This window comes from Dissoconium aciculare (genome assembly GCF_010015565.1).
Source record: "Dissoconium aciculare CBS 342.82 unplaced genomic scaffold K489scaffold_9, whole genome shotgun sequence".
Classification (NCBI taxonomy): Eukaryota; Fungi; Ascomycota; class Dothideomycetes; order Mycosphaerellales; family Dissoconiaceae; genus Dissoconium; species Dissoconium aciculare.
The window spans coordinates 584,603-605,988 of NW_022984959.1; the positions used below are offsets into that span (position 1 = coordinate 584,603).

General features: G+C 56.0%; 10 protein-coding genes across 10 annotated transcripts; 5 read left to right on the plus strand and 5 right to left on the minus strand.

The window, feature by feature from the left end:
* Nucleotide 1: 1 nt before the first annotated feature.
* Nucleotides 2-880, minus strand: K489DRAFT_296108 (NUC189-domain-containing protein; the record flags this gene model as incomplete). The annotated part of the gene is made up of 1 exon (XM_033600309.1): nt 2-880. A coding segment is annotated over one exon (879 nt), but the record flags the coding sequence as incomplete, so codon positions are not given.
* Nucleotides 881-4,387: 3,507 nt separating this feature from the next.
* K489DRAFT_265554 (Bromodomain-containing protein) lies at nt 4,388-7,398 on the plus strand. The gene has a single exon (XM_033600078.1). It carries the CDS (start codon nt 4,683-4,685, stop codon nt 6,918-6,920), a length of 2,238 nt encoding a protein of 745 aa, XP_033458140.1. The 5' UTR covers nt 4,388-4,682; the 3' UTR covers nt 6,921-7,398.
* A 479-nt stretch (nt 7,399-7,877) lies between these two features.
* On the minus strand, nt 7,878-8,789 carry K489DRAFT_411503 (NAD(P)-binding protein; the record flags this gene model as incomplete). The annotated part of the gene is made up of 2 exons (XM_033607813.1): nt 7,878-8,540; nt 8,655-8,789. 2 exons carry the CDS (start codon nt 8,787-8,789, stop codon nt 7,878-7,880), a joined length of 798 nt encoding a protein of 265 aa, XP_033458141.1.
* Nucleotides 8,790-9,392: 603 nt separating this feature from the next.
* On the plus strand, nt 9,393-10,816 carry K489DRAFT_382143 (NAD(P)-binding protein). Its single transcript, XM_033605303.1, has 2 exons — nt 9,393-10,268; nt 10,360-10,816. Exons 1-2 carry the CDS (start codon nt 9,714-9,716, stop codon nt 10,669-10,671), a joined length of 867 nt encoding a protein of 288 aa, XP_033458142.1. The 5' UTR covers nt 9,393-9,713; the 3' UTR covers nt 10,672-10,816.
* Nucleotides 10,817-10,918: 102 nt separating this feature from the next.
* On the plus strand, nt 10,919-11,435 carry K489DRAFT_382145 (uncharacterized protein). Its single transcript, XM_033605304.1, has 2 exons — nt 10,919-11,295; nt 11,367-11,435. The coding sequence occupies exon 1, from the start codon at nt 10,952-10,954 to the stop codon at nt 11,276-11,278; it is 327 nt and encodes a 108-aa protein (XP_033458143.1). The 5' UTR covers nt 10,919-10,951; the 3' UTR covers nt 11,279-11,295; nt 11,367-11,435.
* K489DRAFT_322808 (Aldo/keto reductase) lies at nt 11,411-12,510 on the minus strand (the record flags this gene model as incomplete). The annotated part of the gene is made up of 3 exons (XM_033601650.1): nt 11,411-11,595; nt 11,655-12,251; nt 12,333-12,510. 3 exons carry the CDS (start codon nt 12,508-12,510, stop codon nt 11,411-11,413), a joined length of 960 nt encoding a protein of 319 aa, XP_033458144.1.
* A 575-nt stretch (nt 12,511-13,085) lies between these two features.
* K489DRAFT_360274 (leucyl-tRNA synthetase) lies at nt 13,086-16,562 on the minus strand (the record flags this gene model as incomplete). The annotated part of the gene is made up of 1 exon (XM_033602612.1): nt 13,086-16,562. The coding sequence occupies one exon, from the start codon at nt 16,560-16,562 to the stop codon at nt 13,086-13,088; it is 3,477 nt and encodes a 1,158-aa protein (XP_033458145.1).
* A 510-nt stretch (nt 16,563-17,072) lies between these two features.
* K489DRAFT_322487 (uncharacterized protein) lies at nt 17,073-17,432 on the plus strand (the record flags this gene model as incomplete). Its single annotated transcript, XM_033601629.1, has 1 exon — nt 17,073-17,432. One exon carries the CDS (start codon nt 17,073-17,075, stop codon nt 17,430-17,432), a length of 360 nt encoding a protein of 119 aa, XP_033458146.1.
* A 1,226-nt stretch (nt 17,433-18,658) lies between these two features.
* K489DRAFT_360277 (Adaptor protein complex sigma subunit) lies at nt 18,659-19,476 on the plus strand (the record flags this gene model as incomplete). The annotated part of the gene is made up of 2 exons (XM_033602613.1): nt 18,659-18,907; nt 19,000-19,476. Exons 1-2 carry the CDS (start codon nt 18,839-18,841, stop codon nt 19,474-19,476), a joined length of 546 nt encoding a protein of 181 aa, XP_033458147.1. The 5' UTR covers nt 18,659-18,838.
* A 492-nt stretch (nt 19,477-19,968) lies between these two features.
* K489DRAFT_323092 (OSCP-domain-containing protein) lies at nt 19,969-20,764 on the minus strand (the record flags this gene model as incomplete). Its single annotated transcript, XM_033601672.1, has 3 exons — nt 19,969-20,082; nt 20,139-20,549; nt 20,615-20,764. The coding sequence occupies 3 exons, from the start codon at nt 20,762-20,764 to the stop codon at nt 19,969-19,971; spliced, it is 675 nt and encodes a 224-aa protein (XP_033458148.1).
* Between the last annotated feature and the right edge of the window lie 622 nt (nt 20,765-21,386).

A 21,386-nucleotide genomic window follows, 5' to 3' on the forward strand; every position in this document is an offset into this window, starting at 1 on the left:
GCAGGCCCTCGCTGTCCTCGTCCGACTCCCCGTCTTCGTCGTCGTCGTCATCGTCGCCGTGTCCCGTGCCGTTGGCCTCGCCGTTCGTGAGGAGACGCAACTCGTCGTCGTCATCATCGTCGTCGTCGTCGTCGTCGTTGTCGTCGTCGGAACCGGCCTGCTCGCGTGCTCGCCGGGAGGCTTTGGCGACGGTCCGTCTGCGCTGTGCGCCGCCCTCGACGTCGTCGTCGTCGGACCAGTCGTCTTCGCCCTCGATGTAGATGACGCCGTCTTCGTGGTCCTGGTCGTCGGCGTTCATCGCCGTCGTGCGCTGGTGGACCTCGCGCCGCAGCTCCAGCTGGGTGCTGAGCAGGTCGATCTTCCCCTTGAGGTGCAGCAGCGGGGCGAGGCCGCGCGCTCGCTCCTTGACCACGCGGTTGAGGGCGCGGATCTTCTTCATGATCTCCTCGTTCGTCGCGAGGTAGCCGCCGTGCACGACCAGGGTCCACTGGATCCAGGTGAACAGGTTCCCCGCCCGACCGGGCCGGCTGAAGATCCTCTCCGAGACGCGCTGCAGCAGCGCCGTGGCGCTCTGGAAATTCAATCGCTGGATGGTCGCGCGGATCCGTTCGGTATCGGCGACGGCGAAACATGTCTCCAGTCGCTCTTGGTCGTTCGTCTTCAGGGCTTGTGTGAGCACCGTGCCCAGTGTGGCCGATGACAGCCCTTCCACGTTCTGTTCGCCAAAGGCATTCGTCAATTGCCGGTCTCTCGTGTGATCGGCCGAACCGGTCACATCGATAGCGTCCGCGTTCTGGGCCAAGAGTAGCTCTCCGAACGCTGGTTCCGCCGCGTCGTCCATCGATATGTCTCCGTGACCATCCTCTGCTTCACCGTTGGTCCGACTCCTCGCACCTGCGCTCTTTCCGTTTGAATGTGATGTAGCATGTCCTTTCGACGCCTTCGGGCCCTGAAGCTTCACCGCACGTTTACCGGCGGAAGCCTCCGCCTCATCGCTGCCAGAAGCATCTTCGGCATCGGATGCGGTTCCGTTTGCACGGGTGACGGATTTGGTGCGGTGAGCCTGCTGCTGAGAGGCGCCGAGGTCATCTCCAGCGAGCTCGGCTGTCACCTTGGCGCGAGATTGGTTTACCACCGGAGCTCGGGTGGTGGACAATCCGTTCGTCGTTTCCGCCGTGAGCTCTTTCCCTGCCCTGAGGTCCTCGTCGACGAGGAATTTGAGACCGTTCGCCTTGGGGGTGGTGTGACCGTCCGGAGAGACCTTTTGTCGCTTGGATTTGGGCAACGGCGAGGCAGAGTGCAATGCTGCAGCCGACTGCCCCGAACGGGAGCGCTTAGCGGCGCTCATACTGAAGACATGTCCCGCTCGGTTCGTCTTGAGGATATGTGTGTGAGAAGGCGGACGTCGTGCGATCGTGTACACCGCTGGCTTTTTTTCCAATTCTCTCAGAGCCGTGTGCAGTTCCAGAGAGTCGGTCGGTCGATATATTCCTGGGACAAAATTTCTGACAGGAATGCCCTAGCGTCCTTCCTGGTCGCAAAGGGAAGGCGGAGCGCACGGGCCGTGCTCGATGAAGTCTTGGCTTTGCCCTCACCGCGCGAACCCTGCTCATGCCTCATGCCTCATCATCATCATCATGGACTGATATCGACGTCCTTTGCGAGATCTCTCTCTTATAGTATATTCCTCACAGTTTCCCATGCTCTGGATGAACGGTCGTCCACCGCAAACCGCCATATCCGCTTTGCACGAGAGATCGCTTGGCTACAGGGGGATGTTTTCGATGCTGGAAGGTCACGAGGGCGTGATTTTCAATTGATATCCACCATTACAGAAAACCCGACTACTGTCGATTGGGACATATGCCCAGATGTTGTAGATGTGTATATACTGGCCGGAGGATCGTGGGCCTGGATCGTTGCAGTTCCAGCGTGCAAATGTCCATGTACTCCAGGCTGTCGTGGTGATCCAGTCCCAAGCCGCCGCCCGGGGGATCGTATCGTTTCAGGGCTTGCAGGCAGGCAGGCAGCTGCCGACCGCGTCTCTCGCTTTCCCACAGCCGGCAGCGGGAGGGAGAGGGGATCCGCCATGGAATGAATGATCGAGTGAACAAATGGGTGAATGGATGGAATGTGTGTGTGCGCGTGCGTGTGTGCAGGTCCATGTGTGCTTCCTCGATTATGCGATCCCAACAGGCAGGAACGTGTACAGGAAGGAGGAGGAGGAGGGAGTGTCACACGGGTACCTATTTGGCGGAATATGTCGTTGTCCATCATAGCGGGCACAGTCGCAGGAGACGCCGACGACGACGATGATGATGATTCAAGATGGAGGAGGGCAAGAGCAGAGTGCCATTCACTGTCCATCATCTTCATCTTCATCTTCATCGTCATCGTCATCGTCATCATGGCCTAGCGCGACCCATGCGGCGACCCGGTGTCTCTTTGTTCGCCCAAAGGTTCCAGTCATAGTAGTACATACCACCGCCACCACCACCACAACCACGACCACCACCATCTCGGCCACGACAACTACGACGACGACGACGACCACCACCATCGGGGCCACCTCCAGCTCCACTGCCCAGCGTTGACCTTTTCCCGTGGATACCCGGTGATGATGCGCACGACTCCCGGGTGAAATAGATGTATGTACACCGAGGTAGGTATATGCAGTAGATATCTACAGTAGGTGGGTAGGAGATCCGCCACTCAGGGAAGAAGGCGCGCATGTGAAAGGGTTTCGATGACCATGGCCACTTTCCTTTCTTTGCAGGTGGCGCGACAAGTGACTAATATCCGCCTGGAGGTAGGGAAAGTTCGAGGCTGATAGATCTGTGGATGCTGTTGCCTCGCCTTCATAACCCAGAACACACGCACACACACACACACACACAGACGGAGACGGAGGGGTCTTTGGATTTCTCACGTGTCATGCCTGATGTGTGCCTGTTACAGTATCATTATATGGTGAGGTGATGAAGAAGAAGAAGGAGGAAGAGGAGGAGAAGAAGAAGAAGAAGAAGAAGAGGTGATGAGGGTATGGGTGATGAGAGAGACACGAGAAAAAGAAGAAGAGCTGCACGGTACACGCTGCTGGGAGTGAAGTGTATGAGAGAGTGTGTGCATGGATGCCTCACACCATCATCCGCCCATCCCTACATCCACGCACATACCTACAGTAGCAGTAACAATAATGATGATGATAATAATAATAATAATAACAATACCCCGTGGACTGCCCAGGTGTGAAGAAGAAGAACGAAGACCAGGCGTTCTGGGCTCAAGAGGTGGGAAATGGTGGAAGAGAAGTGCAAGTGGAGTGAGTGTGGGTTGGTGTCTCAAGGACTAGCCCCGGGAGCGGCCGTGGGATCGGGAGAGGGTCGCTAGAGTCCGGGCCACACATCTCATAAATCATTTTTCTTTTCTTCTCACCCTTTCCCTGATCTGATCTGTTGTGATGACAATAATTTGCGACGATTGATTACATACATACTTCCAGTTCTCCGTCGTCCTATCCGCCGACCGCCTACTGCCTACTATACTGCACACTGCTGCACAACACCACACACACACACACACACACACACACACTGCACATTCCCTCTCTCTCTCTCTCTCTCTCAACTAATGGAAAGGGAGGAATAGCCCGGACACGCTACTGGAATGTATAAATCTCTCCTCCTTCAGCTTCTTTCCATCTCGACGACGATGGATGCCTGAGTGAACCACTCCCCTCTACATACAGTACACTCTACACTCTACTCTCTCTCTCTCGCGCGCTACCACACACAATCCTACACCACACGCGGACACGCGTTGGACTCTCTCCTCTCCATTCAATATAAATATCATCCCTCCTCCAGTCACACGCGCCCACCCATCCCGCCCGAAGAATTCTCGCGCGCGCGCATCCATCTCACCACCGCCCTTCGTCGACACTTTCTTGGACGGCCACGAACAACCAACCCTCTCTCCTCCGCAATTCTCCTCCGGTCTTTTTGACGCGCACCAATCGCGACACAGATCGCGTTGCGACTGCGCATCGATCACGTGCAATTCCTCTCGGACGGGTGTCGTACTGCGAATCATCGACGATCAGAAAACATTTTAACATCACGTCGTCGTCATCATCATCATCAGAATTATCCTCAACATACTCCTTCAACGACGTCGCCATCGCCATCGACGACAGCATCGACGACATCAGCATTTCCACCACATTTGAACGACACGCGTTTCGAGCTCAAGACTGACATTCGGAAGCGTCCAAGAAATATCATCGCAGACCTTGTCGCGTGATCGATTTCCGACCGCAGAAATCGGGATTTTGGGCGCGTCGTCACGTGCAACCTGGGCTTGGCCTGTCGCCTCCACTCATCCCCATCCTCCATCGCCATGTCATCGGAACTCGATCTCGCAAACACTTCGCCCGCTGCGAGCGCGCCTGCGACGGAATCGCGACTTGTGAACGGGTTGGTCGGCCCGTTTGATCTTTTATCACGCGCCGGCGCATTTGCTAACATGATTGATTTTTTTTTTCTTTCTGAAATAGTCACGATGATTCGGTAGAACGAAAAACGAACGATATTTCCCTGCAAGACGCAACGGCAACTGCGACGAAAGTAGAGGCGACTTCGGACGGTTCTGATGTGGCGCAAACCAACCCCGAGACGGCAGAGATGAAGCCCATCGAAAACGTCGCTCCAGGTCTGGCACCGATCGCCGACTTTCTTCCCAAAGATCGGGCGGCGTCGCATCCGACACCTCCCCCGGACGACGTCCCCATCAACGCCGACGTCAAATCTCACGATACGGAAATGCCGGATCAAGATGCCATCGCTCAGCCCGAACCCATCCTCACGCCCAAGCCCACCGAGACGAGCTTGGTGCGCCCTCGTGAGGACGAAATTGAGGACGACATCGAACCCGTCGCCAAGCGCACGAAGGTGGACGACCAAGACGATCAAGACACGCCCATGCCGGAAAGCACCGCCTCGGACTCGATCAGCGTCGCACGACCTCGACCATCACAGGATGCAGTCGAAACCGAAACAGAGACCAAGCCGTTATCCGAGGCAGAGCCTGCTGTCGCACCGGACGCCAAGCCAACCGTGGAATCGTCCAGCACACCCGTCGCTCCCACTCCCGCTCCTGCGCCTGCGCCCGCCGCCGCCGCCGCCGCCGAGAAGCCATCGTATAGCAAGGAACTGATGACGACTGCGCAAAAGGGCTTCTTGTTGGAGAAGATGAAGAATCTCAAAAAGACCCGGAATTCGCATTACTTCAACAAGCCTGTCGATCCGGTCGCGCTGAACATCCCTCAATATATCGAAATCATCAAGCGTCCCATGGACCTCAGCACCATGGAGACCAAACTGAAGGCAGACAACTACGGCAGCGTCCAGGACTTTGCGGACGACTTCGACCTGATCATCAGCAACACGCGGCGATTCAACGGCGACGCGCATGCCGTGACGACGGCCGGGTTTTCGATGGAAGCGTATTTTCATAACATGATGCGACTCGTGCCGAACACCAACGAGCCTGCCTCCTCGAAGCCGTCAAAGAAGCAATCTCCCGCCTTCCAAAAGGCCCCGGCACCACGCCGGGAATCGCGCGTCGTCGCCACCCCCTCCGCGACGGCCACGAGTCCCACGGTCGCGCCTGACACGTTCGCCCTCCAGCCAGACGGCACTCCGCAAATCCGCCGCGACTCCAGCATCAACCGGCCGAGCCGCGCGATCAAGCCGCCGCAGAACCGCGAGATCGCATACGGCAAACCAAAGCGCAAGGAGTACCAACCGGAGCTCAAGTTCTGCGAGATGGTCCTCAACCAGATCACCAGCAACAAATTCCAGCCGCAGAACAACCCATTCCTCGTGCCGGTCGATCCGGTCGCCCTCAACATCCCCAACTATCACCAGGTGATCAAACACCCGATGGACCTCTCCACGATGCGCCAGAAGCTCAAGGTCGGCGAATATGCCAAGGCCAGCGAGTTCAAGAAGGACTTCGAGCTGATCGTGGCCAATTGCATGACCTTCAACCCTCCCGGGAACCCCGTCCGACAGCTGGGTGCGCAACTCCAGAAGGACTTCGACGGCCTGTGGGCCGGCAAGGACCGGTTCGTGCAGAAGCGCAAGGCTGAGACGCAGCGCGCGGCTTCGGCCTCCGCGGAGGAGGAGAGCGCGGAGGAGGAGGAAGAGGACGAGGAGGCCACCAGCGCTTCCCAGGCGGACACGATCCGAGCGCTGCAGAAGCAATTGTCGGACATGCAAAACGCCCTCGCCGGGCTCAACAAGCCCGTCAAGACGAAAAAGCCCAAGCCCTCCTCTTCCGGCAAGCCTCCGGGCAAGAAATCGGCCGGGTCGGCGCTCGGTTCCAAGATCAAGGGCGGATCCAAGCCGAAGCTGCCCAAGAAGCCGCGTCAAGTCACGTACGATGAGAAGCAGGAGATCTCTTCGGCGGTGGAGAACCTCGACGGCCCGCAGCTCGACAAGCTCACCAGCATCATCACCGAGAACTGCCAGAAGTATGCGGAGATGGAGGAGATGGAGCTCGAGATCGACGACTTGCCCAACAACGTCCAATTGATGCTGCTCGATTTCGTCCGCGGCATCTTCGGCAACCCCAACCGGGTCCGCGCCGTCTCGCCCGACGACATCGCCGCCATGGACGACGACGACTTCGAGCCGGAGCGCGGCGCCCGCAAAGGCGCGGACGGCAAGCGCAAGAAACACAAGCCGATGGGCAAGAAGGAGCAGCAGGACACGATCAAACAGATCCAGAGCCAGCTCGAAGCGTTCAAGCATCCCGGCGCCGGCGGGGGTCAATCCCCTGCCCTGGGTGGACCGGCACACAGCGGTGCCGACGAAAGCTCCGAGGACGACGCCAGCGAGGAGTCCGAGGAGGAATGAGCCGAGCCGCATGGGCGTCGGTGCCAATGGTCGTACTACGGCAATGACCGGAGGGCTCAACGAAGACCTCACGACGACCGTCGCGGAAAACGGCGAACCCGAAGCGCAACGCGCCAGAGGTCGAGCGAGAATCATGCGTATGAGCGTCACGATTATACGAATGAGATGTTCCCCCCCTCCCTGGACTGAACGAGTCACGGTGGATCCCAAGGACGGACAGGGTCGTTTCACAGGGGCCCATCCAAGTCCAGACCCTCACGCCTAGAGCAGCGGACGAGCGAATGGCACAACATGAATTTTCGAGCGTTCTTTCAAGATCCTTGACTGCCTTTTTTCCTCTTAAACGCGACTGAGTACTGTATAGTAGTAGTAGCTTGGAGAGAGAGAGGGAGAACGAAAGCGAGGGAGGGAGAGAGAGAGGAAGGAAGGAAGAGAGGGCAGCGCGTATCGCCGCCGTCGTCACGGGGCCCATCGGCCCAGTACCTTTCTGGTCCTTTCGGCCGGGGATTCCGAACCTCATATGGTCGGAGTCCCTCTCCAAGACGCGGCGATGTGGAAACGTAACCTCGTGCGAGAACAGGAAACGCCTTCTACTACCGGAAAAGAAAAGACGTTCAACTTTGCCTTTTTTTGACTTTTTCTTTTTCTCCTCTCTCTCTCTCTCTCTAGTTCGTAATGACTTGGGATCGTCCCATCGGTCGAGCTGTGCGATCTTCTCTATCGCTCTCTTGTGAAAAGAATTCAAATCCTCCCATCATCTTCAGAAAAGATTGTCCAGATTTCCACCGTCACATTCCCGTTCCCCTCTCTCCCCCCCTATTCTCCACCTCGCAACTTAGAAAATCTCCCCTCCTCCGGCCCCACCTTTGACTTTGCGAAGGACGTCCCATCCTAGGATTGAAACCCCGCGAGAGCCGTCTCCCCTCCCCTTCCCTCCAACCACTCCCCTTCGCCCACTCACCTCCCCATCCAGCCGCCGTCCACCGTCAGCACCTCCCCGCTGACGTAGGCCGCGGCGGCACTCGCCAGGAAGACCACCGCGCCCCTGAAATCCTCCGGCCGGCCCCACCTGCCCGCGGGGATCCTCTCCAGGATGGCCCGGTTCCGCGCGTCGTCCGCCAGCAGCGCCGCGTTCATCTCCGTCGCGATGTAGCCCGGCGCGATCGCGTTCACCGTGATGCCCCGGCCCGCCCACTGGTTCGACTGCGCCTTGGTCAGCTGCGCGATGCCGCCCTTGCTGGCGGCGTAGGCCGGCACGTTCAGCCCGCCCTGGAAGCTCAGCAGCGACGCGATGTGGACGATGCTGCCCCTCCTCCGCCCGGGACCTGCCGGCGCCGCCCGCGACAGCATGTGCGCGCCCACGTCCCGGCTGATCGTGAACGCCGCCGTCAGGTTCACCTGCAGCACCTCGGCCCAGTCGTCGGCCGGGAACGCCTCCGCCGCGTGCCGCCGCTGGATCCCCGCGCTCGTCACCAGGATGTCGATCTCGTGCCCGTCCGACAGGATCCGCGGCACCAGCGCCGCCACCGAGCCGGCGGAGGAGAGGTCCGCCGTGTAGATCTGGGACCGCCGCCCGAGGGAGAGGATCGCCTGGTGCGTGGTTTGGTTGGTCTCGTCGCGCTGAGGGGGAGGTGGTGGGGGTTAGTGTCGCTTCTTCTTCTTCTATTTCTTAACTTTCTCTCTCTCGCTCGGGGATAGGGTTGGAGAGGAGTGGAGCGGAGAGGCGGGACATACCTGAACGAGCAGCACGTCGGCTCCTGCTTCGGCGAGCGCGAGGGCCATCTCCTTGCCGATCCCTCGTGTCCCTCCCGTGACCAGCGCCGTCTGGCCTTCGAGGCTGAAAAGCTGCAGCACCGACGACGACGACATGTCGATGGAGTCGTTCTGCTGCCTGTCTGTCTGTCGCGAAAGTCGGCGATGACCAGCTTTGCGGTTGCGATTCTTCAGATTGATGGATCGATGGGCTTGGGGACACCGTCGGTCGTGTATGTGTGTGTTCGTGATGTTGTGTTGTGTTGTGGCGAGCTTCCTGCGGAATGGCATTCGATGTTGGTGGACATGTATCAGGTCCTCCAGTCACCTCGGGTGGAGAGCCGATGCAGCAGTGTAGCTCCCGAACGCAGATCGCTGCACATCTTCATCCATCGCCTGCGCATCTCGGCGGTCCTGATCCATCAATTCCGTCAGACGCCGCCGAGTCCAAGGACGCCGACCCCGCCCAATCGCGAGAGCTTCATGGCACACGCGTATGCTCGACTGTCGACTTTGCTGCATATGCTTATTCCATGTTGCAAGCTGGACAACACGAAGGTTGATGTGCGCCCGGTGTGTTCATCACGAGATTTGAATAGTCATAACCATTGAAATTACCATTGTGAATCATCCCAGGGTTGGGAAACAGACACGACTCGCAACGATATAATCATGTCTACACACATCAAAGCCTCTGTCCTCCATGCGGCCAAGGACCTCCGCGTTGTACGTGCTATCAACTTGACAAGGAAATATCTACCTCGATGAGACGGACATTGATGGACTCGACGTAACTTCGCTGGTCTCTCCTCTGACATCCTCTTGCAGGAGTCTCGAGAACTCCCGTTCCCCGAACCCGAAGAGATCCAAATTCAAATCGCATCCACCGGATTATGCGGCAGCGATCTCCACTACTATTCACATTTCCGAAACGGCGACATCCTCGTCAGGGAGCCCCTCAGCCTCGGACATGAATCCTCCGGCGTGGTGACCGCGATCGGGTCGCAGGTCAGAGATTTCGCGCCGGGTGATCGGGTGACCATGGAGGTCGGTCTGCCGTGCGAGCAATGCCAACGATGCAAGCAAGGCCGATACAACATCTGCAAAGACGTGCGCTTCCGGAGCAGCGGCAAGGCCTTCCCGCATTTCCAAGGCACGCTGCAAGAACGCATCAATCATCCGGCGAGGTGGTGCTACAAGCTGCCCGACGAGGTGAGCCTCGACGTCGGCGCTCTGTTGGAGCCGCTGGGCGTCGCGCTGCACGCGTTTCGCAGGAGCCTCATGCCTGAAAACGCGACCGTCGTCGTGTTCGGTGCCGGAGCGATCGGGCTGCTGTGCGCAGCCGTGGCGAGACTACGGGGCGCTCGGAAGGTGATCATCGCGGACATCGATGCGGGACGGGTCCGATTCGCGGTCGACAACGCGTTCGCACATAGCAGCTACACTGTGCCATCGCGCAGAGGGAAGGATATCGACGAGAGCCTCGCTATAGCCAAGGAGGTCGCGGCCGAGATCGGTCAGGTCGACGGCGTGGGCGAGGTCGACGTCGTCTTCGAGTGCACCGGTGTCCCTTCCTGCGTGCAGGCAGGCATCTTCGTAAGTCGCTTCGGCACATCCGATCGGAGGCTTCCACACCCCTCACGTGCAAGGGCAAACAACATGCTGACACTCGTCACGTCGAATCTAGTGCACCCGACCCGGAGGGCGTCTGATGCTGGTGGGCATGGGCCATCCCATCCAGACGATCCCGCTCGGCGCCGCGGCCTTGCGCGAGGTGGACATCGTCGGCGTGTTCCGGTACGCAAACACGTACGCCGAGAGCATCCGGATCGTCCAGCAGGCTTTGACCTCCGCAGATGGACCTGATTTCTCGAAACTGATCACCCATCGATTCCGCGGTCTGGAGGAAGCCGAGGATGCGTTCGCGATGGCGGGAAAGACGGAGGACAGCGATGGACGGCTTGTGCTGAAGGTGATCATTGATAGCGCATCGAGTTGATATAGTCCTCAAAGCCTATTGAAGGTAGAATCCACGCTTCAACTCACCTTAGTGATACAACTGCAAATCATGCTGGCGAGGTCGTGAGGTAACCATTGCTGGGTGTTGTACTCGAAGTTGGAGAAAGACTGATAGATTTCTATGTGATCGCGTTCCGGTGGCCCGTGCACTCGTTCAATCTGCATTCATCGATCTTGGAGTGAACAGGCGAGAACACTCTAGCCATCGACATCGCCTGTGATTTCGTCTCACAGAAACTTGCCATCTTCAAACAGCAACCATGGCTCCTATCGATGCGGCCGAGGACGAAAAGCAAGAAAGACTCAAAGCCGCGCTCTGGCATGCAATAGGACAGACTGTTGATGCCATCGCCATGACGGAGAAGATGAATGCGTCGACTCGCTTCATCGGCAGTCTGAGTGAGCTCGTCTACGAGAAAATCAATAGCGCCGCCACCGACCTCGAGGCCTTTGCGAAAAACTCGGATCGGAATGTCATCAATGCCAAGGATGTGGTCCTGCTCGGTCGGAACAATGATTTTTTGAGAGGAGTCTTGCAGGAACAGGCCAAGCAGGCACGCGAACAAGATGTCTCAAAGCGTCGATGAGCAAGTCTATATGTGTGGTATGGTTCCTCAATCGCAGAGGGCTCACAAATCCCAAAGCAACCTGTTCTATTTATGACGACCGCTGCAGTGTCTCCTGATTCTGTCTGATTTGAATTCCAACATGCCGGACAATTATTGCTTGTCGGGAAATCCGAGGTTCACCCCAAACTGCGGGTAGACGAATCGTTTCAGCCCTTTCGTCTTGTGGATGCCTTCCAGCGCTTCCAAGTCAGCCGAATCAAGTTTGACCGTCCTCAAATTCTCCTCGATCCGCGTCGGTGTCACCGACTTGGGCAAAACGACATGACCTTTCGCGACTGAGAGAGTGTCAGCTATGCACCACTAAAGAGCCTCGCGGCCGCCCACACGTGCTCACCTTGATAGCTGATCAGGATGGTCCCCGGGCCGACGTTGTGCTTCTTGGCCACGTCCACCACGCCTTCTTCCTCGAACAGGGGACTACCCGTACTTCCCAATGGGCTGTAAGCCTCGACCAGGATTCCCTTCTCCCGACAGAAATCTACAATCTCCTGCTGGGGCAGATAAGGATGGTTTTCGATCTGGTTCGCTGCCGGCACCACATCACTCTTCTCCAGCAGTCTCTCCAGAAACGGCACACTGCAATTCGACACGCCGATCGCCTTGACCTTGCCGGTCGCGAGGAGTTTCTCCATCCCCTTCCACGTATCTATAAATGACCATTCCGTGTCCAAGTCGCGGGAGCCGTCCTGCCGAGTCGGAAACAATGGATGGTTCCCTGCTCCGTTCATCGGCACCGGCCAATGCATCAGGTACAGATCCACATAATCGAGGGCAAGACTTTTGAGGGTCCGGTCCAGACCATCCTCGGGGCGACGGTGGAAGGTATTCCACAGTTTGGAAGTGACGAAGACTTCTTCCCGTTTGATCCCAGACGCGAAGGCTTCTTTGAGGCCTGCACCAACCTCGGTCTCGTTTCTGTACAAGAGTGCCGCTGTTTTTATTTGTTTCAGCGAACATTCGATTCCGCATGGATGCGGACTCTACCATCAAAACCGCTCGCTGCATGACATACCATCGATGTGGCGGTATCCGACCTTGATCGCGTGCGCCACGGCAGCTTGCACTTGTCCGGGGTCACTCTGCCAGGTCCCCAGCCCGACGGCGGGGATTTTGGCGCCGGTGTTCAGAGTGAAGGTCTCTTCAGCCCCGGTTTTGGGATGGAGGATCGATTCGGGCGTGCGGGCCAGCATGAAATTCGCCAGGGCGGGATTCATGTTTGCAGGAGGGACCGGGATGCGGACGTTAGGTTGTTGAAACAAAGTCGCAGTGATGTTCACGGGTTGCGGCGGAGAACGGTGTTGTAGTCAATCGACTTCATCGACATGCGAGGCCAACTTTTGGAGGCAGCAACTGGAGGCACTGACGTAGCCCTGCGGAGCGCTTGCGGTTGACGCCATTGAAACAGCCACTCCGCTAAGCATCCTTCGAAGCGCAGGCGAATTACGGTAGATGCTCAATTGGAACCCTTTGAATAATTCAGGCCCGGGGGCGGGATAAATCTCGACGGAGGGGTATCATGGCTGATGTATACTAGGCGGGGCACATTGGGTTGCCGTCATACACCGCCCCTTTCGAGTGCAGCACGGGGAGACTCTGCCTCGCACAAAAATGGGTGGGCATTCTACAAGCTATCGCATCAATTTTCTGGTCGAGAAGAGAATGTCTATGAAACGAAAGAGCCATAGTACAAGACGCAACCATGATGCCATGTCTCAATTCGGATACGGCAAAAGCTATCATCGAGCGTCGTCGGACATCATCTACATCAAGCGGCCGCGATGTTCTCAAAGAAGAAGGTAGGCTGTCCGGGCACAGCGTTTTCCGCCGTCTGCGGCAAGTCGCTGCGGGCCTCGCCCACTTGGACGTTAGACGTCCCCGCCACGATCTTGCCAGACTTCCCACCTTCGTCAATCGCGATCACTTCCACCCTCAGACATTTGGGAAGGGTCTGTTGGAGGCCGGGGACCATCTCGGTCAGCACCGACACCTCGTCGAAACCCAACTTGCGCTCAAACACGGTGGTGGGCTCGATACCGGACTCCAGGCTCTTTTTCAGGGTCTGTACGAACGGCATAGCGCGTTTGCTCTCCGCCTTGGGGATCGACTTGGAGATAGCAGCAACGTCGAGCTTGAGGTCCGCAAAATTGTTGCGGACGATGTCGATGATACCATCCTGCCAGGCTGGGTATTGCAGAGCACAGTAGATGGACAACTTCTTGTCCTTCTTGGGGTCGTAAGAGGTCTGTTTGCCTTTCTGCATCTTCTTGAGTTGTGCGCCTTCCGCGCTCGTGATGTTGCTCGAGGTGTTGCGGACGTAGTCGCGTGCTGCAGTGAGATGCGAGTCGGGCTCAGACACCTGAGGGAAAAGGGCGTTCTGGACCGAATCGGACTTCTTGAGCACTTCGAGCCAAATGTATTCCGCCCAGTGTGGCGCGACGACCGTGATCATGAGTGTCTGCAACTCCACGTAAAGTTTGATCAGGTCATGATGCATGCCAATTCCTGCAGCTTTGGTTGCTTCACGGTAGAAGTCTCGTGCAGAAATGAAATCGTACAGACCAGATTTGATCGCAGATTTGTAGTTCGTCTGATCGTATTGTTGCTCGGTCTCTCTCACCAGGCCGTTCATTTCGTTTTCGAAAAGCTTGTCGAAGAACAATTTCTCGCCAGTTCTTTGAATGGAGTCGTTGTTCTTGAGTCGCTCGCTGTCCTTGACATGAGCATAGTTCTCGCCCTCCTTGAGCAAGCGAGCATCTGCGATCACGCTCTCACACCATTGCCGTAGCTCGTACATTCGCAGAATGTTACTGTTTGCGACAGTCTCGTCAAAATTGGCGTCTTCCATACCATCACCACCGTCGGCGAGAGCAATTCGTGTGGCATCGGCACCGAATTTCGATGTGGACTCCGCAAGAGTCATAAAGTTACCGGTAGATTTGGACATCTTCTCTCCATTGAGCAGCAAATGTCCGTTGACACGAATAGCTCGAGGCCAGTATTCGCGTGGGAACAGGGCCACGTGCCCATAGAGGAAGAAGGTCAAGTGGTTCTGAATGAGATCCTTGCCCGAAACACGTAGGTCAAGCGGGTACCAGTATTCGAATTCTCGTCGCATCTTGTGTAGGGTCTCGTGGTCCACTTTGGTGTCTGCGGGGATCTCCTCGGTCCTGCAGAAGAGGTAATCCCACATCTCATCCGTCAGATCCTCGGGCCCGACATTTGCAGGCCCTCGTTCCTGACCGAAGTAGTCCTTGTGCAAAAGATGAGCAATGGTGTAGTATGCCATGTAAACGGTAGAATCGGACAAACTCTCCACCAGCTGAGATTGGTCCCAGGGCAACCTTGTGCCCAACCCATAGCTCCTTGCACACGCCCACTGAGCAAGCCAGAATAAAACCTTCTCGAATGCGTTCTTGGCCTCGGTGGACCACAAGTTGAGGCCTTCGCCATCTTCGTTCTGAACGTGCTTCAGCACTTCCGGCTGCCAGGTCGGGTCACCTGAAGCTTCTGGAGTGCCGTAATTCATGAACCACTGGTCAAGATGGGCAGCCACGCACTCATCACCAGAGCGACTTGTTACCTGTCCATCGGGCTCGGCGTATGCGAAAGCTTCTTGCGCGTCGATAAGCTGCTGGCGCACGAGTGGTTTGGCATCGGCAACGCTCTGGCCTGCAAAGTCACCATGGATCATCTTGCCTTTGTAGAAACCTTCTTTGTAAGCAAGGTCCTTCGCCTCTGCCAGCTGCTTGGCATCTTTTGGTGAGTTGATCTTCATCGTTTCCACCAAGTGCTTGGCAGTGAGGTTGCCATAAGACGGCGTTTCAATGATGGGCAAAATCTCGAGATCTGCCCACTCCTTTTGGATTTTGTAGTACTCGGCTTTCTTCGACAAGTCCGTGATGGTGGCGTAATCATCTGGAGAGTCAGACGGAACACAGCTGACAACTCCGGTTCCTTTGGTAGCCTTGACGGTCTCCATGGGGAGGATGCGTATTCCGTCTTTGTGAACAGAAAGGGGCGCGTTTACAAGGGTTCCGATGACATCAGCTCCTTGCAATTCAGCCACCTTGGGGAACGCACCCCACTCGGGGAAGATGTTCTGGTAGGCCATGTTCCTAGCTGCGCGTTCGGCAATGAAGTAGTACTCTTTGCCCTTGACCACCTCGAAGATGCCATAGCTGATGGTCGGGCCGACGAAACATGCGGTCTGGCCGTACATCGTCTCTGGGCGAAGCGTTGCGGGAACAAAGAATACTTCGCCGCCTTCCGGGATAGCACCCTGGAGTTTTACTTTGGCCGCTTCAGGCCATTCCTTCACCTGCAACTTGATCGCCGTATATTCCTGGACTGCGACACCCTCGCCAGATGCTCTGTCATGGTCCATACAAGCTTGTCCGTCGCGTGGAGAGTACACCGTATATCTCTTGCCGAACTTGATCTTTCCAAGTTGCTTCAGGCGATTGACTTGCCAGCGAACGAACGCATCGTAGTAAGGGTTGGCATCAGTGGTGATTAGAGAGCGTCTCCAGTCCACCCTGCAACCCAGATTGGTCAAGTCCCGCTTCCAGAGCGGCGGGAAGTAGTGCAACCAGTATTGAGGGTCGGCGAATTTGTGAATCTCCTCGATAGGGACACCAATGGCAAGCATGATTTGGAACTGGTATTTGAGGGCGACATTTACCTTCGCGGCTGCTTTCGATTTTTTGGTGGTGAACTTGGTCACGTCCGACTTGGCAGCACCTTGGACAGGTGCAGGTGTCTCCTCAGCAGGTGTCTCCTCGTTCTTGACTGCGTCCACAGGACAGTTCTCGAAATTTTGCCCGAACATCTCAATCTCGCGAATCAACTTGTCTGCACATGCTTTGATGGGCATTCCAGTGGCATGGAACCCCTGAGGGTAGAGTGCCCTCTTGCCTTGCATCCTTGCCCATCCTACAGCGAATTCCAACTTACTCGCAGTAAAAGTGTGACCGGCATGAGGTACACCATTGACGTAGGGATATGCCATGGTGACCATGTACTTGGGGTGCTTCTTCCGAAGTTCCGCTGGCGAGATCGAATGAAATGGCACTTCCTCGAGGCTTGGAGCATCCTGCTCGAAGACCTTCTTCTCGGCCCATTGCTGCTGATATTTCTTTTCGCTGGCGATCAAAGTGTCTCGCTTGTCGGTGTTCTCGAGTTTGAGAGTGCCGGCCTGCTGTACAGGAGCCAGGGCTTCTTTGGTGGCCTGAACGGCTGCCATGGTCGCGTATGTTGCAGAACGAATGCGCAAGCCACGCAGCCGCGGCAATGATCGAAATATCGGGAACGACGTGGTTGTGAGTCAGAAGGAGCACCAGTGAATTTTTCCGTAGAGAAGTGGGTTGAGGTGCTTCAGTAGCGTCGATGCAGGGTATGGTGTGGTGGTGGTATTATGTGTGCTAGCAATGAATGGATGGATGGGAGCTCAGGTTTCTCCACCATTCCAATATTTTGATGATTTGTCGCCAGATTTTGCGGGCAGAGCGAACTGGGTCCGCGGGGGTTTTGAACCAAAGGAATCCGGGGTATTGATGCGCTTCACACGTAAAGCACCCCAGGCCTGCAGTGTTATTACGTGCATGAGCTACCTAGAAAACAGTTAGCGAAGATTGATCATCATACCGATTACTACTGTATCAACCTTCGCAACCGGCGAGCCGAGCATCGTCGCTTCAATCTCACCACAGTTGACCTCGCCGGCCATCAGTTGTCCACGACAAATATCCTCCGGATGGCATCAGCCGCTTTCAATTGGCTCTTTCGAAGGGCGCCGAAAGCCCCCGTCCAGGTGCCTGAATACGCGTGGAACATTCACACCAATCCTTACCAATGCAAGCGGACCTGGCCTCCCGAGTTCTCGAAGCTTTCCAATACTCATCAGTTCAGCCTTGAGCGACGGTATCGACGGCGGACGAAATTGAAATTTGCGCGTCCAGTATGGACCAGGTTCACCAAGCTCGTTCAATGGGGTATGATTACTGGCTTCGTCTTCTACGGAGTCCTGTACATGGAGGTGGATGAGCGCTTGATCTCTCCCTTCCAACCGGTAAGATCTTTCGGGCTACGATTGGTCACTGAAGCATTACTCTGACATTCTCAGATACGCGATTGGTATAATCAGCAAGTCGGCGCCCTTTCGGCATCGCGGCAGCAGAGACCTTCAGAGGACCATCGATCTGTGAAGAGCTAGGAGGAACAACTTTTTACACCATCGAAATACACCGTCCGGGTATGAGGCAGATCGATCGCCTGAGGGAATTTCGCTTCTCTGCGGAACGTGCTCACATGCTTCGCGTCCCAGCCTGGTTCTGCAACATGACAGGTGCTCGGATCGTTTCGCAGCAACCATGACTATACTTGCGATTCTCTGGCCAGAATTTCAATGCGCTTATCCTGGCTGGAATCTACGGGTGAGGGAGAGCGAGGGTACAGCACGTCATGGAAGCAGTCTCCTTTTTCTGTGGCCCAAAGGCTGCCAGATAATGTTGACAACCGTGGGGGCGGCTGTCCGTACCTCGACGCTCTTGGCAGTCGACCAGCGTTGGAAACGATATGATTCCGAACCGATTTGACGTCCCGTCAGACAGGCACACGGTCTGGCATCGCGCCGGTCCGCACTGCATGCGGGCGCACATCCACTGCACTCAATGTCGAGAGCTCATTCGGATCATTCGATGGAGGACTCCTTGGTCTATGTCTGCATAGACTTCGGCAGACGACCCGGCGCCGAGCTGCTCCGAAATGCAACTTTCCCGCAGGAGAAGGAGAGCCTTGTACAAAGAATCATGCTTTACAAGTGTGCATTACATGTTTACATCACAGCCTTGCCGATGGTTAATGCGGCAATCACTCGCTAGACCAGTGTATGAAGGGATCGGGTACACGCTGTCCGAGCTCCACATCACTCGTAACTCCACATGTAGATACATTTTTATGAACGTGCACCAACGGTCTTATCTGGGTTCGATCGGATGTCGGTGATGGAACCTCTGATGAGGCCTCCGAGTCCTTGGGGAAAATATCAATCTCGAACACAAGACACCTCTCCGCGTGTCGAATGCTCGACCACATGGCCATTCCTGCAAGAAAAGATGTTACTGGAATCTTGATGTAATATTTCCAGCCCATTGATGAAGCAACAATTCCATGACATGATCCAGCCCAAACCCTAAGGGCACACACATGCACCCAATGACAGAAAGACCCAGATTATCATTGGCTTAATGGCACTCGACGCTACCCCGGGCACTTCCGATGACAGAGTTGACTCGCAGGCGACGCGCATGGGATTGATCTCATGTGAGCAGAACAAGTTCCGTACAATTTGATCGGGCACACCAGCCTTGAGCAAGCTCTCTCTCCACTTTCCGTACACATCTGAGGAGCATCTGAGTCTAAGCATACCCAGGGAGCCAGCGTGGACATCAGGCAGGGCACCATTCGCTCTTAACCACCGTCTTTCAATCTCGCTGGCAGATTCGCCGCCCCACCAAAGATATGATCAATGCTGTCTTGGTGTTCAATAATAATGGGCAACCACGTTTGACCAAATTCTACACGCAGCTTGTGCGTCCACAGCGATGTTTGCTCGACACTTCGGTCACGGAGAGAACGAGAGCAGTAGACTGACAGCGGTGTTCGCTTTTCCTGGTTGATAGGATACTGCCGTGCAGCAACGCCTGATCTCAGAGATCTTCACCCTCGTCTCAGCCCGCTCGGCGAGCAGCTGCAACTTCTTGCCGCTCCCGCCGCTGCTCGCGGGCCCAACAGCTTCGGCCGCCACAGCGTCCCAAGAGCACAACGATGCGCCGTCCCTCGTGACCTACCGACATTATGCCACACTTTACTTCATTGTCATCTCCACGTCGACCGAGTCTCCACTGGCCTTGCTCGATCTCATCCAAGTCTTCGTCGAAGCTCTCGATCGCTTGTTCGAGAATGTGTGCGAATTAGACTTGATCTTCAACTTCGAGACATTACACGCGGTTCTGGGGGAGATGATAGTAGGTGGGGTGGTGGTAGAGACGTCGCTGGAAAAGGTGGTGCAGGGTGTCAAGGCACAAGGTCGAGTCGCGAAGCGGCCTGTGAATGAGGGCAGACCGGGCATAGGCCAGGGCATTTGGGCGGGAAGGTGATGTATCATGAAGCTACAGCCTCTCAATAGACCCTGGCACAGTGGTGTGACGCGAGGGCATCGTAAAGGATTAAGTCGACGTAGTCGGTAGCCGGAAAGACCGACGATCCAGCTCGCACATTCATAGCAGACCATGATCTGGCATCCATGCTGCTCTCTTCACCACTGGAAGAGCCGTGGTCATGATTTACAAGCGAGCGGCCTCTCTATCAAACGACCCGACTTTGTTTTGAACATCGCCTCATGCTTTCTGGTATCTCTGCGGAGGTTTCGACCTGGATCGGGAGCATCGACTCATTCAAACATACAACATTCGCCCACCACTTCAGAAAATGCGGCCGAGACATTAAAGTAGCATAGCGAGTCCATCCCACATAATGGTCTGCTCAGCGCATCTGCCCCGTGCATTATATACAGCATCGTTTCAAGGCGAAAATCGGATTTGTTTGAACAGACAAAGGAGAGTTTTCGATCTTTTGGTATCGCTATATATTTACAGGGCATCCGAGAGAAGCTTGTTCATCTTTGCCAGCTTGGAAGACACACTGAGGTCGATTGTTCGGTCTCCGATCTCGACGACGAGACCTCCGCGAATCTCAGGGTTGACCTGCGTCCTATTAGTACTTTCGTAATTGCTATCGCGTGTCGGAGCCATGATCTCACCTTTGACACGACCTTCAGCTTCTTGCCTTGTCCGACGTATTGGCTTTTGCCAACGGCGTTCTCAAGCTGCTTGATGACCTTGGCCTCCAATGGTGCAGCGCTCGTGATGATCAGCTCGACCTCGCCGCGAGAAGCGCTGATGAGCTCCGCGAACTTTGTGGTGACACCCTCGAGGACGCTCAGGCGGTTGTTCTCGGCAAGCGTAGCCAGGAAGTTCTGGACGGTGTTGGACTTGTCTTGGACACCAGTGCTCTTTTGAATCTCCGCCACAATCTGCTTCTTGTCTTCGACGCTCAGGGTGGGCGCGCTGAGGATGGCCTGAAGCTTTTTGTCGCTCTTGAAAGTTTGAGCGAGGGCCTCCATTGCCTTGGAGACGCTGTCGAGGGAAGAGGTCTTGGCGGCGGCGGTGTACTTTTGACAAACAAGTTAGCATGCTATATGGTGATTGCACTCGGCGACGGTGGCATTGGCCCTACCAGGGCGCTGGCGTAGGTGCCGTCGACACCAAACAGCTGGACAGGAGGCTTGGTGTTGGCCTTGACGTCGGCGAAAGAGCGGACGCTGACAGCGGAAATGCGCGGTGCTGCCACACGGGCAGACCGGGCGGCGACACGGCTGGCCAACATGATTGCGATGGTGGTGATGTGCGGATGGTATGCCCGATGTTGTCAATCTGAAGCTCACCAGCAGCCGAAGCAGATTGAGGATGCTTGGCTGTGCTAATTGACCAGACTCTCGCATGTCCAGGGCGCAGGGATTGCCGATTGGTCGGAGCTTTCCGGGACACCATACCGTTGTCGGCTGCCAAATTCTTACGACTTCACCTCTCCATCGCAAAACACCAGTCACTGTGAAGATGCTTCTATTCTTTCATGATCATGCATTCATTTTTTTTCATCACTCGATTTTTACTCGAGGACATGAACAAGTTGTGATGACTCGACCGTCCACTATGAAGCTGGACGCAAGCTGGACGCGTTCTGTGCCTCTGAGACGGGTCGCCTTCGGGCTTCAATATTCTGCTTTCCTCGTCGCAGTCCACATCATTGCATCCTTGCTCAACATGCGTATTGATAAATCTGCAGTAAGAGTCGTCTCAGGTTTGGACGCTCGTCGGCGCTGTGTCTTATCTGGATTGTCGTTCTGCTGGTGTAAGGTTGTGAAATTTCAACACTGTCTTCATCATGCGATGTATCATCGTTGCGTGCGAAAAAGCCCATCGATCGCTTGGTATTCGCTGACACAGTG